Source organism: Grammomys surdaster, unplaced genomic scaffold (genome assembly GCF_004785775.1).
Source record: "Grammomys surdaster isolate TR1022 unplaced genomic scaffold, NIH_TR_1.0 99, whole genome shotgun sequence".
Lineage (NCBI taxonomy): Eukaryota > Metazoa > Chordata > Mammalia > Rodentia > Muridae > Grammomys > Grammomys surdaster.
In genome coordinates, this window is record NW_021604578.1 from 15,405,912 (window position 1) to 15,419,841 (window position 13,930).

The 13,930-nt window shown below is 46.7% G+C and overlaps 1 protein-coding gene across 2 annotated transcripts in view; it reads left to right on the forward strand.

Moving 5' to 3' along the window:
• The first annotated feature begins 786 nt into the window (after window positions 1–786).
• The window catches only part of LOC114634839 (microtubule-associated serine/threonine-protein kinase 4-like), a 311,910-nt gene continuing 298,766 nt past the window's right edge, over window positions 787–13,930 (forward strand). For both annotated transcript variants that reach the window (XM_028783438.1, XM_028783444.1), the window contains exon 1: window positions 787–1,143. In XM_028783438.1, the coding sequence (XP_028639271.1) occupies window positions 787–1,143 (357 nt within the window). The remainder of the gene's footprint in view (window positions 1,144–13,930) is intronic.

A 13,930-nucleotide genomic window follows, 5' to 3' on the forward strand; every position in this document is an offset into this window, starting at 1 on the left:
CAAGAAGTTTAACCAGAAAGGGAGTTGGAGTTGGGCTGCCTTTGGATACCCTCTCTCCACTACGGACTTCGCTCTCTGGACACGGGTGGGTGCGTGAGTTTGCGCGTGACTAGCCGTGCGCTTCCGTTTTCAAAGGAAACCTCCTGCCCAGTTTTCCCGATTTCACTTTTTGGAGACTAAAGTCCGGTTCTCCAAGGTCTCGCCTCACTCAGCCATCTCCCTCCCGCGTCCCAAGGACAGACGGCCACTCCCCCACCCAGTTCGGAGTCCCATCCCGGGTTAAGTCCGCGGGCTCCGCGCCCGCCCTGCCGAGTCCCGCGCCGTGGAGCTGCCCCGCGCACCCAGAGCTCCCGCGGGATCGGGTGGCCCGCGCCTGGCCCCACCTCCCCTACCTGACGCCCGCGCGGCCAGCGGCTTCACAGCCTCCGCCCACCGGCGCGCCTGCGCTGCCATTGGCTCCGCGGGCTGCCCGTCTCCTCCGTTCCGTCCCGGAGGCAGGTTTAGCGGGAGAAGCCGCAGTCCCGGCGGCTCGGGCGCAGCGCGGAGCGCCGATCGCGGCGAGCATGGCCCCGCGCGCGGGAGTCCATATCAGCAGCCGAGCCACGGCGGCCCTGAACTTGGCGACGCGCTCCTTCGGCCTAGCCTCTGTCATGTAGTCGCCGGCGGCGCTCCCCGCAGCCCGGGAGCCGCAGCGCGATCCAGACATAGCGGAGCAGCCCGGGCTTCTCCGGGAGGCGCCGAGCGCTCCGCCACCCCTCGGGTGGCACTCTGGGGCCGAAGAGGGACATGGGGGAGAAAGTTTCCGAGGCGCCCGAGCCCGTGCCCCGGGGCTGCAGCGGCCACGGCGCCGGGACTCTAGTCTCGCCGGCAGCAGCCGTGTCCTCGGAGGGCGCTTCCTCAGCGGAGTCATCCTCTGGCTCGGAAACTCTGTCGGAGGAAGGGGAGCCCGGCCGCTTCTCCTGCAGGTCGCAGCCTCCGCGGCCGCCGGGCGGCGCCCTGGGAACCCGGCTGCCCGCCGCGTGGGCTCCCTCGCGCGTGGTTCTGGAGCGTGGAGTTCCTACTCTGCCGCTGCCGCCCCCCGGAGGAGCGGTACTGCCGGTGCCCCGGGTCAGCAGCGCATCCCAAGAGGAGCAGGATGAAGAGGTGGGCTTAGTCTGTCCCATCCCGCACCCTCTAGGTCCCCGCTCTAGGGGTTCCTTAGATCCCTATGAGTGCGCGCTGGTGTCTTGGAGAGGGGAGGGAACTAAAGGTGCTCTGCCACAGCCTGGGATAGCGACAGTCCGGAGACTTCTTGTGGTTGTCCCCGCGCGCTTGTCTACATGAGCTACCCGACGGTGTGCGTTGGAAATGCCACTGAGCCGATCCCTTCATATCTGTATCTGCTTGGGTTCTCAGCGATAGGATGTGATCTGAAAGCTTGGTTTGTTCCCACAACTCATATCCAGATTCTTAGACGTGGGAATCGCTAATGGAGCGCGAGACCCGGAGCGTTTGACGCTGGCAGAGTAGTGGCTGTGGAGTTGTATCTTGGGGTGTCAGAGACCAGAGTACTCTGGAGTCGCCCGTGGGTGGTTTTGGCGAGTCACTTCACCTTTCATCCTGGGGAAGAGGAAGATTCCCCGTGCTAACTAACCCCGTCGCACTGTCATGACCTCCTATTTGGACTCAGTGTCCAGAGGAGCGCTGTCACCATACCGGATAGGATAGGATGTGTCTTATCTTGTTCAGAGGACTTTGTCCAGCCTCATTTCTTCGAAGGCTGTGCATCCAATAATTGGGTCGCTTCCTGACACATCGAGTTTTGTGACCCACTAGATTGCTGTCTCTGGCTTTCTTTTTTTCCCTTTTCTCTCTTACTTTGGAAGACAGGAAAGGAAGATTCTCCAAGTCTTTTAAGATTGTTTGCTTTGGACATCTCTTGTGGGAGAAATCATCTTGATCAGACAGGACCATAAATAAAACATGACCCTAGCATAGTCTGCGTGTGAAATTAATTCCGCAGTGACAGACTGGTATTTTCCCATCTCTGCTGGGGTTAGCTCTAGGAAACAATTGCCTTTGTCCTTAGAAGAAGTAAACAGAGCCCAGGGTCCTGGCTTTAGCCTCCTGGGTGTCCAGCCTGGAACTAGGGGTTGGATCTGGCACAAGGCTAGCAGAGGCAACTTCCAGCTTAGCAGAGATGGAAGGAGCCTTTTCTGATGGTTGGCCAAGTCTCTGGCTGTAGCCATGACCCTTTTCTGGATGGCTGTGGGATTTCAGGGATCTCAGGCGGGTGTCTGGAAATCTGCTTTCTAGAACTCTTCGGCTCCTGAATTTCGAGACCCTGATGCATTTCATTCCTTAGAAGTTCACTTCTGTAGTCGAAAATGGAGAATTTCAAGGTTAAGTTCATTCTGACGGGACTCCTGTTTCTGACTTGGAATTTTGAATAGCTCTAAGTTCCAGATTGAGTTTAGTCACAGTCCAGGAGTTTGCTGAACAACACACCCACCCTAGGAGCTGGCAGAATATAGTGCTGTCTCCTGGGTACATCTGCTTTTGATGTAGCATGTTGGCTCTGGGTAACTGGCTGTCCTAATCTATTGATTCTGTATAGTTAACATGGCATGCACAAGGTCCTGAAGATGTCGGGGAAGGGGGTGGGTAAGTTCTCATTCTTGACCTGATTGTGTAGTTGATTGATCACCTCACCCCTGGGTGATAGTGTCTTACTTTCTCTGAAGTGGATATAGTGATATCTCATTTCCCAGGGAAGGCAGTGAAGGTTGGTTGATTGAAACATATTTTGTGCTTCTAAGTAGGATGGCTGAGTGATTTGGGTCATTGTTTTTGAAAGTTCAGAATTGGATGTTAACAGACAGGGCTGCGATTTGTGGCATGACTTAGCCTACCAGGGGACGATGGGGTACAGTCTTGACTTGCCCTGGGAATTTTGAGGCAAAACCTAAGAAGGTCAGGTGGCTCCCTGACCCTAGCAGTAGAAAGTATTAAAACCTAAAACTTGATGAGGGGGTGTAAAAGCTCACGGACACACACTGGTACTGATGTGGTACAGTGTGTGGAATTGTGGGATTGTGACTTTTGTGGAATTTTGGCACTGAGGAATTAACAAAAATTCTTGCCCCTTTCCTTAGGAAAAACACACACTTTACCATGCTAGAAGGTTCAGGAAGGACAGACTAAAGACACTCCCTTTCATGGAAATACCTGGGGTTGACTTCTGGTTCTGTCACGTTGAGGAAGTGTGCTTACAAGCCACTTGACTTCTGTCAGCCTCAGTTTTCTCACCTCTTAAGTGGGAGTACTAGCACTAGCGACATTTTGTACACACCTGTACACATCATCTGATTCAATCTCAGCATAGTAGCTGATATTGAGAGCCGAGTAAATATCAGTGAACATTAACCTTGACGTTTATTGCTTATAAAATATTGCAAAATCAAACTTCAAAGTTGGACTGACTTGTTATTTCATTAATGTATAATTCACACACTGTCTGCTTTGAGAGAACATGGGCTCTTACTCCTGTTATTAAAAGATTTATTATTTTAAAATAATGCGTATACTTGTGCATTTATAACGGTGCGTGCACACAGGAGAGCCAGTGCCGTTGGAGTCCACAGAGGGCATTGGAGCCCCAGGAGCTGGAGTTACAAGGAGCTGTAAGCCACCTGATGTAGGTGCTAGGTACAGAACTCTGATCCTCTGTAAGAACAGTAGCTGCTCTTAACTGCCAAGGCTTTCTCCTGCCCTCAGCTCATTCTCCCTTTACTGAAATAAGTTGGAGGATTCATTTTCTTCATCTTAGGCCAAGTTGGGACAAAGTACCTGGTGATAGATTTAGTTAATACTGTAGCAAGGGCCCAGACTATAAAACATTAAAAGGCTTAAGAACAACTCACAGTGTGGCAAGACATTCGTTTCTATTTTAAAATTGCTGTGTAGCTTGGGAGATTAATTTTTTTCCCCCAAAGAATTTTTAAAAATACCAACTCACTGTATTTGTGAAGCAAGGAAATTCTGGTTCCTAGTATATTACTCCAGTACTTTTTTTTTTGATAGTCTTATAAAAGCTGTTTTGAAGGTCACAGTGTCTATTTCATAGTCTGTCTCACATGTAAATATAAAGTCTTATACGCTTTAGTCAGACCTGTGGACATTGGTGTCCTAAAAACTAGTTGAATGTTGGCATTGAGAAAGTTCTAAAATTTTAATTTGCTTTTATTATCCTATGGTGTGGGGATAAAATCTACAGTTTTACATACACTGGGCAAGCATTTAGCACTGAGCTACAAAAACAACTGTTTTTATACTTAATATTAAAAATATGAGAGTCAGCACTGGTTGGTGACTTAGTTTTCTTTAAAACAAACAAACAAACAAGCAAACAAACAAACTCCTGCATTTGCCTTATGTCTTGGCTGCAAGTCTGCAGATGTGGGGTTCTCTATTTTGAGGGATGGCACACTGAATTTCTGATTAACATTGTACATTGGAGGACATACTCTTCCCCTGACATTTAATGCAATTTGCCCTTTCACCTAGTCACCTAAGCCCATCAGAAAACATAGATATTTGTATTATGATTCATAACAATAGCAAAATTACAGTTATGAAGTAACTTTATGGTTGGGGTCATCACAGCATAAGGAACTGTATTGAGAGGTCACAGCATTAGGACAATGAGATCCAAAGCTCTGAGGCTTTCTACCCTGTCTTTTCCCCACAGTACCTTATGATCCCAGGGAGGTCACCGTTTGGTAGCTGTTGGTGGATAAACTTAGACAGCAAGAATTTTAACCTGGGATGCATAGCCTCCGCCTCTAGTGAGTGGGAACTTAGTGAACAGATGCTCAATGAGTTCACAGAGTAATGTCGGCTCTGAAACTAGTGATATGTTTGATTGAAGGTGACTGTGTGCCCATTTATTTTGTCTGTTGTTAAATAGGATGCACAAGTCTCTTGACCCCGTCCTATTAAAACAAACAAAAATTAACAAAAACCTTGTGGCTCACACAAGAGGTATTAGGACTTTTTTTAAAAATGCATATGAACAAAGTTAAACCAGGCACACCTGATAATACACTGTGTGTATTAGAATTGGAATACTAATTCAGAGACACTAAGAATACTCAGAATGGTCTGAAGAAGCTTTGTAGTTGAAGGGCTTGCCAATTTACTGCATATTAGCTGGTTATATTCTGTTGCACCAAGGGACTTATGTTATTGACGAAAGTTGAGAAATAGTGTCCCGTATTAACTATAGGCACAATTAGGGGTTGTCTCTAAAGTGTTCTATTAAATGGTGTCGGATTGGAAGGAATGTCTTTAATATCTTTTGGAGGTGTTTGTATTTTGGGGTTCCCCATATAACAGTAATATAATGGATGGGTTTCTGGTTTTTATTGCTTATGAGAATAAATAGCAAAAGGGAACCATGAATTCAGCCATGTTTTTTCATAGACTTTATATTTTATTAATCACAGAAGCTACATAATTTGAAAAGAGAAGTGCATGAATCTTGGCATATTTATTATTTAGTCTGCTTTTTGACTCGATACTTCAGTGTGCGCCACGAGATTAAAACAGCAGTCAGCCTAGCAATATATATGTAGTCCAGCCCTGAGGCATCATCATCCCGGACGGAGATGGGTTCGACATCACAGAGCTTCTCATGTACTGAGGGACATAAACACACGGATTATTAACTAACTAGAGACAAAGGGGGCAACTGAGGCACAGGCTGTGAAGGGGTGTGCAATCAAATCCTGGAATTCTGGGAGCCTGGGAGCTAAGGCTGGGAGAGGTGAAGCCTGGAAGATGAGCAGGAGTGAAGGTGGGGGGAGGGGTCGCCAAAGAAAGCAAAGCTCCTGGAGGGGCTGTGGGCCTTTTGCTTGGCACCAAGGAAAGGAGAGCAGGGAGCCGGTGACTGAAAGGTCTGACACAGCTGAGTAGTGCAGGGCTCTGGGAGCTTCATGCTGAGTGAGGGTACTGGAGACCATTGGAGAACCTGAGGTAAGGAAGTCTGACCCGATGAGAATTGTATTCAAAGGAAGCCAAGCACCTCAACGCCTATGTGTGAAGAGCTGTGGCTATAATCTGTTCAGACGGTCCTGAGTTGGAACGGATAATCCGAACAAGTGGCCGATAATGGCTGGTGTGTGGATGAGATAGGGAAGGGAAGAGGGAGAAGGTAGTTCAGGGACTGCAGGAAAATACATATGAAAGGTATCGGGCAAAGAATTTGGATCCATTCCAGAGAACAGTGCTCCCACTGTTCGAAGTGTTATTGTAGTAGTGCTTCCTTGAGAGGAAAAACTTTGGGGAGAGGGCCTTACCTTCAAGTGACCATTCCCATAGTAAGGGTAAAAGAGTAGGGACAGATTTACCTCAAGAGAACCTTGTGGGGTGGGGGTGGGGGTGTACTCTGAGATGGAGCTCCTGTGAGCAGGAAGCATGATACTAGCATGCTAACATATCCTACCAGAGTCTGCCTTGCTGGTGTAGATTTTCCTGTTTGGGAAGGCTCAGCTTTTTACCTTCATCCCTTCTGGTACTCCAGGACATGGCAAGTATTTACGCCTCGCTCATGGTTTAGAGCAGATGAGCGTCTATCCGTTTACTCAGATTTAGTGGATACAGTGTGTGCGTCCATGCTCATGAATTCTGTGCGTTTGCCTGGAAAGGGCAGGTGCTCATTTCTTCCACCCCCTCAGAGCAAGCAGTGAGAATCTCCCTGCTCTGGGGTCAGGATTGGATCCTGGTCCAGTCACTTAGAACAGATGGCTTCATCTAGGCTATTAACACTGAGACCCTTTACGTCCTGCAGAGGGTCATTGGAAGAATGTGGTGCCACCATGTTCATGTCCAGCATGAGGCATGGCAGCTGTTAAACATTCCATAGGACACTTGCTTTATTACTGAGGATGGGGAAGGCTGGCTCTTGAAGTTGAAGGATGTTACCATCACTACCCTGGAAAGGGATAAACAGAGACCCAAAGTTGCTCCCTGGGTGGATTGTGCCGCTAGGACATTTCGATGGTCGACTGTCAGGCTCTTTCTTCTCTGAGTAGGTAGGTAGGTGACGTGTATCGCTATTAATTTCATGGGTGGAACATTTTTATGAGATAGTAACAGCAAACTTTATGGTGCATGATTCGTTAGCCGTTCTCTGAAGGCACTGCCCCTTTTTTCCATATGGAACCCGTTCTTAGCGATCAGTTATTAGTTAGTACCCTAAAGGACTCGGTGGATACGTGAATTACCAGGTTGTTAGACAGAACGTGACGTCAGCCATGTGGTGAGGCAGGAAAGATGACTCGAACTTCATCCCAAAAGTGAAGGTTTGTGGTCTGGGAAGGGAGTTAGACGGAAGTCAGGGGATGCTTTGGGGTGATGAGGTGAGAACTGGTGAGTCCAGAGGCCACCCCAGCTTCCCAGAGGAGAATGCAAATTACACTTCCCCAGAAAAATCTCTCCTTTTTGTCCCTTTGAAACATTGTACACATTTGAGCTTGTTCTATGTAAGTGCTACTGGATCCGCCCTGTGCTCTTTTCTCCCCTAGTGACTAGATGCCTCCCTTGCACTCCGTCAGGCCGACACCCACCTAGGTTTGCATCATTGGCTTCAAAGGTTTTCGCTGTCTTCTGCGTGTTTACCGTCAGCTTCGTATCTGATAGTGTTATTTTAAGCTAAGGTTTAGTGTGAAACACAAGATTCAGCAGTTCCTGTAGCTCTGGGCATTGTCTGTCTGCCCATCTTTGTGCTCCTTTACCTGCCCCAGAATTCCTGGGGAAGACTGCCCAGTAGTTACCTGCAGGAGAAAAGACTCATTCTTCAAATGTAGGTTCAGGACTGTGGTCAGCAGTCTCTACACAAAGTAGCACCACAGTGAAAGAGTGTAGAGTCTGTGTGAGGCCCCTGGGGATTGATGCAGCGACTCTCAATGCCCAGCATTCCTGCATGTGTAATGAGTTGTATTCCTAACTAGACACGCGTCTGAGACAGCTTAGACATTTGTATCCCAGGCCTGCAGTCTTCTGCTCACCCATCAATTCTCCGCTCAGACACAGTCGATATAATTTTGATTACGGTACTTACTTCCACTGAACCTTTCAGCCCAAATGCTTTGTGATGATACTGGGGGTTGCGGGGAGAAGGTGGGCGTGTGTGGAGGAAGATGGAGATACCGGCACTTTTGGCTTCCTTTCCTTACTGATTTCATAGGCTACCATGTGGAAAATGAAATTTTAATTCTAATGTTCGGAACTCTGTCATTGAACGCTTCTCAGCACAGGACAACCTCCCAAGTGAGCCCAATTTGATGTGGGTTGATGAGTCTGTATTACCTAACTCCTGTCAGATGTGAATCTTTGGGCCTTGGTCTTACAACTTGGTTTCCTTTTCAACCTATCGAAAGTCAAGTGTGATATTCTTTCCTGGGTAGTGATTTTGTGTTTGTCTCAAAATATCATTACACCTCGAGTTGAGTTAGAACTGACACTACCAATCTCATGCTGCTTGGTTATCGAGACTTGCATTCTGAGAAGCCATACGTGTAAAATTGTAGTCACGTAATGGTAGCAGCTGAATTCCACCCACTCTCGAAGTGGTATGCAGATTCAGTAAAAGTCTCTCTGTGTATACAGGTTGACTACCAGATATCACTAGTTCTTGTGGATCTGTTGGTCCCATAGAGACATGCAGGAAGTTAACTCAGAGCATCTGCCTTTCCCCTCATGCAGCGTACACTCGATTGGCTTCATTGAAATAATCTGAGCTCTCATCTGGGTTTCCGGTTAAGAAGCAGCACTTGAGCTTCTCACCGGAGTTTCTTCTGAGAGCTCAGCAGCCCCAGACGCTGGTCATGAGAAAGCAGTGCTGTGAGGAAAAGAGAACATTGAATGCCTCAGATGAACCAAGCGAACCCAAGGAGACATCCCCCAAGGAGACATCCGCTTGCATGTCAATATGGCCCTTATCAGACTAGTAAGTTAAAGCACCTCATTACATTAGAGAAGGAAAGACGTACTGTACAAAGGGGAATTTGAATCACTTGTCATGTAAAAGGAGTCCCTTTCTCCTCTCCTCACTAAGTCACAGTACTTTGAATTATTTATCTACTGTTTGAAAAATAGCCTTGCTAATGGCGTTTTAAGATAACACTGGGTTTCTTGGAGATTCTTGTTGGTAGGTTTGTTTTCTTTCGGTAGGAATTGGCTAACTTACCCCCAGAAGCTGTCACTTTCCTTTATTGAGAGTCCCCAAGGTGCCTTTAGGCCTTTTTTTTTAGGGTGAGCTTTACTCCATTGTGATGTGTAGCTCCTAGCCATGACGGAAATTCTGTGTGTAGAGGACAAGACATCCACCAGAAATGACAACTTTAGCTCCTCAGTCTCATCAAAACGTCCTGAACAACTTGGTTTTACACATTTCCCCTTTTGAAATTGAAACTAGTTGTGTTGGGAGGGACTCAGCTTAGATGTGAGACTGAAGGGAAGAGTTAATCAATCAGAATAAGCTGGCTATGGGGAGTCACTCCAGTAGGAATGGAGCCCTTCACAAGTTACTCCATTTGGAGTAGAGTTGGCTCTGGATTGTTAGTCCACTAGTAACTGCTCTGCAGCTCTGGAGCTTGCAATGTTCTTCCTGTCTTCTGTTTGATCATTTCTGCTGTCTTCTGGCTATTACTCTTGTGAATTTGCAGCCACAGTTACATGCACAAGACCTAGATGGGATGATGCCAGTAGAATTTCCCCAAATCCCAGCAGGAATAAGTTCGGGTCCCAGGACGTGCCACCATTGACTGAGAAGCTATTGGCAGGTGACAGCTGTTGGGAAGTGGAGACACTGTTATGTCACCATGCTCCATGGATGGCCCCTGATCCTGTATGCATTATGGATACCACTAATTGGGCTCTGTGAGATTTTAAAATCCCATGGAGGTGGGAGGTGGATGTGTTTAGGGGGAGTCTGAAGGACTTGGAATCGGGAAATGTGAGGATCTAGGGAGAGCTGGAAGTGGGAAACGGGGCATGAGTATCATCAAAGTTCATCGTATCTGTGTGCGAATTTCTCAAAGAATGAATATAAAATGTCTGAATCATCATTTTCTATAAGTTAGGTCACCCGTCACTCATTCTAGTTTCTTCCTTTTTTTCCATATCTCTGGGTTGGTCATAAGAATCTCCTATAGAACACGATCTCCTACGTTGTGACAAATAACTGCTCTACAAGACAGTAGTACAACTCCTGCCATACAGAGTATCCTGGGAAGAAAGCCCTTCGCTGACGCCTGCGAGTCATTAAAGATGAGTCAGAAAGCTCTCTTTGTGCTCACCTATCCTCTCCTCTGTGATGCCTCTGCATTTTCCTGACTTATTATTTAGTCTGTGCTGAACAAGCTCTTTTTTTGTTTGTTTGTTCATTAATGATCGAACATCTAGAGCTTTGGGACTTTCTCCCCGAGTGTCAATCATCTCAGAGAACTGTTGAAGATGTGCACATGTATAAGAAGTAGACAGAATAAAATTACACATGCCGTTCATAAAACTAGAGCTCCTCATTTCTTCTTTTCTGACTTTGGATGTTGGGGTTCTGTTTTCTGACCTCTGTGTCCACGATTTATTCACAGTTCTCATTTTCAGGTTACACTGACTTAAACCCAGAAAAATGTGGTTTCTTTATGAGCTTCACATTTATTCTTCATATCTAACAAACGGGAGGGTTCTGCCTCTTTCTTCTCAATCTCTGCCAGTGTTAGCCGAAGCAGGACCATCCTTAAGACAGCATTATGTTGCTCTGTTGAGACAACTTCAAAACAGAGAGATGCATCTTAATACTAAAAGGTACTCTTCTCGGTGGGATTGGAAAGAGTAGATTTTGGTGCTAACTCCCAGAGCCTGTAATTGAAGAGTTGGATCTTTCTCTTGGATTTTCTCTGCAGATTCTTGGATAGTCAGGTCCAACGCAAAAAGCCCAGAGTATGGACTTTTACCTGCTGTCTGCAGGTCTTCTCAGACTTCATGTCACAAGACTCTGGGGCCTAAATCCTGCACTAACAGTTCCTGATCTTTAAAAGATTTGTGTGACCTCTGTCTCCCAGGTAATGAAGCCCTGTCTTTATTCGGAAGGACCTCAGAGCTGTCCTGCCCTGGAAGTGGATACACTTCCAGGTTTGCCTAAGTATATCAAAACACACTGGTCACTGTCTTTTACTGATGTGCCAGATGGTGGCTGGTGGTTCTTGCTTATACTATCAGTGGATTCTCTCATAATGCAGTTGTAGGACACTTAGGCAGTGCATTTCCACAGAGGCAGCACCCAGGTTTTGTTTTTAACATGAGTTCCTTTTGGGGTGCTGCAGTGTGGGTCTGTTTCAGATGCTTAGAGGGGTGAGTGGCTATGTGGCAGGTAAATCTCAACCTCTGCACCCCTGAGGAGAAGAGCTCTGTGTTCCAGATCTGAGCTCTGAGATCAGGATCAGCAGGTGAGCTAGGATAAAGACTCCTCCATTCTCAGCCATGTAGTGACCCTGCCCTGGATAGATTTAGGACAACTTGACACAAGCTAAAGTCAACTGATAGGAGGGAACCTCAATTGAGAAGCTGCCTCCGTAAGACTGGGCTGTATGCAAGCCTGAAGGGCATTTTCTCAATAGGCGATTGATGGAGGATGACCCAGCTCATTGTGGGTGGGGCCATCCATGGGCTGTTGGTCTTGGGTTCTATCAGATAACAGGCCATGTAAGCCAGTAAGCAGCATTCTCCATGGCCTCTGCATGAGCTCCTGCCTCCAGGTTCCTGTCCTGTTTTGAGTTCTTGTTCCAACTTCCTTCGATGATGAATAGCACTGTGGAAGTGTAAGTCAAATAAACCCTTTCTTCCCAAGTTGTTTTTGGTCATGTTTCATCATAGCAAGAGTAACCCTAACTAAGACAGACCCCCAAGGAGTCTTCTGGAGATGTGGCAAAGACCTTCTTCTCTCTTTGGGTTATCTTTATGAATTCTCAAGACTTTTTCCCATATATTGGGACAAATAACTTTAATACAAAGCAAAATATGATTAGAATCATTTCTAAGAAGGGAGGCCAACAAAACCTCCATTTTGAAGGGATAGGGTAGCCTCTTTAGAAACTCCTTCAGACTTCCTTTTTAATAAGCCAGCTACCATCACTAGATATAAAACTAAATTGCCATTAGTACCCAATTTTTTTCTCTGGAAATGAAATGCTTTTATACAACCAATACTCTAAATTGTTTGCCCAACTCCTCAGCATTAAGCAGGCATTAAATTCTCCCATGCTTTTACTTCTCGTTGAACTGAGATAGTGGGATGTAGTTCCCACAGAGGAGGCTTAAAATAACTGTCCAACAGCCTTATTCCTGAGGGGACCAAGCATTTAAATGTGAATTTAGGGACCTTTTTTTGTGTGTGCTTAGAACCAAACTCAGTTTTCTGAGTACGGCTAGCTAATCTCTGTCCTCCTCTCATGAGGAAGTTACAAATGGGCTGTGGAAGTAGTACACTAGCTCTCTTAAGGCGATGGTATGACTTGTGTTGCTTTAACGAGGTTGCAGTGGGCTCTGTAGCCTCCCTGCATGTCCTTTAGAGATCTTTGGTGGTAATTCAGAGGAAAGTGAAGCACAGGTTTTTCCTAAATGATGAATACAGGTTTACCAAATGAGTCGTAGTGATAGATGTAAGCCCTGCTGAGAAGCTGGACATTCCATGTACTGAGAAACCTTTAATCAGACAGGTACTGTTGCTGATGGCTGAGACGTCACCCTCTATGCCTTTTCAACACTCTGATATGCCATGTAAGGATACCTGATGATGTACATTTAGTGATTGCTGCTTTTTAAAATTTTTGTTGGCATGGGCATGAACTAGAAACTCATCTCAGGGAAGAGATTCTTAACTAACCTTTGTTACACGTAAGTTTCACAGATATTTAGACTTTTTGCCCCAGCCCCATTACTCTGAAGCATTACTCCCAGGTCTCAGTCGGTCAAAATAATTTGAATTTTGCAACTAACTGTAGGTTTTGTATGGTTCAAATAGTTGCTTAAGAACCCAGAAAATGAGGGCTCAGTTGGAGTGGGATTTGGGGCACGTGGCTCATTTTAACCCAAACTCAATGGCAGCAGCTCCCTCTATGGTGCTCAGTGCTGGTGTGGTCATTCGGCTGGAGCCAGGCGCCTGCTCGAGCTTAACTCTTGCTTTGGAAACTCCTCTTCTCTTTGCCTGTTGACTTTCACTTTTGTTTTTTTCTTCATGTGCATGGGTTTGTGTGCCTGTGTATATTATATGCCATATTGTGCAGGTGGGTGCCTGAGAAGACCAGAAGAGGGCATCAGATCTGGCCTGACATGGGTCCTGGAACCTGAACTCAGGCTGTGTAAGAGCAACAAGCACTGTTAACAGCCAAGCCATTTCTCCAGTCCCAAGCTTACACTTCTGATGGCAGAAAGGGAGGAAGCACTGGAGTTATGACTGGGTCACCGGAGGACCTTGCAAAACAAGGGTGCTCCTCACAGTGTCTCACAGGTACTGGTGAGGAGCCGCTTAGAGGATGTGAGGCTGTACTCCTCACACAGCCCTGTGGTGGGGACCCTTTCTTGAGGTAGAGCCGGTGTGTGAAATGTATGCCCCCCATCTCTCTTTCTCTCTCTCGTCAGGTCAGAAGACTTCATTGCTTGTACTGAACTGTAGAACTCAGTGGCTGAGGATAGAAGGAAGTAGAAGCACAAGAAAGAAAGGGATCTGTTGACTGCCTAAGCAGTCCAGAAGCAGCTTAGGTGACCACGCCTAAGCTGACTTGATCCCAATGTGCCTAGTGCATGATCTACGGGAGAAAGCGGGATATAGTGCACAGATGGCTATGGGGAAGAGGGCTAGGGGTGGGAGGACCACCATGGGGAGGAGGAC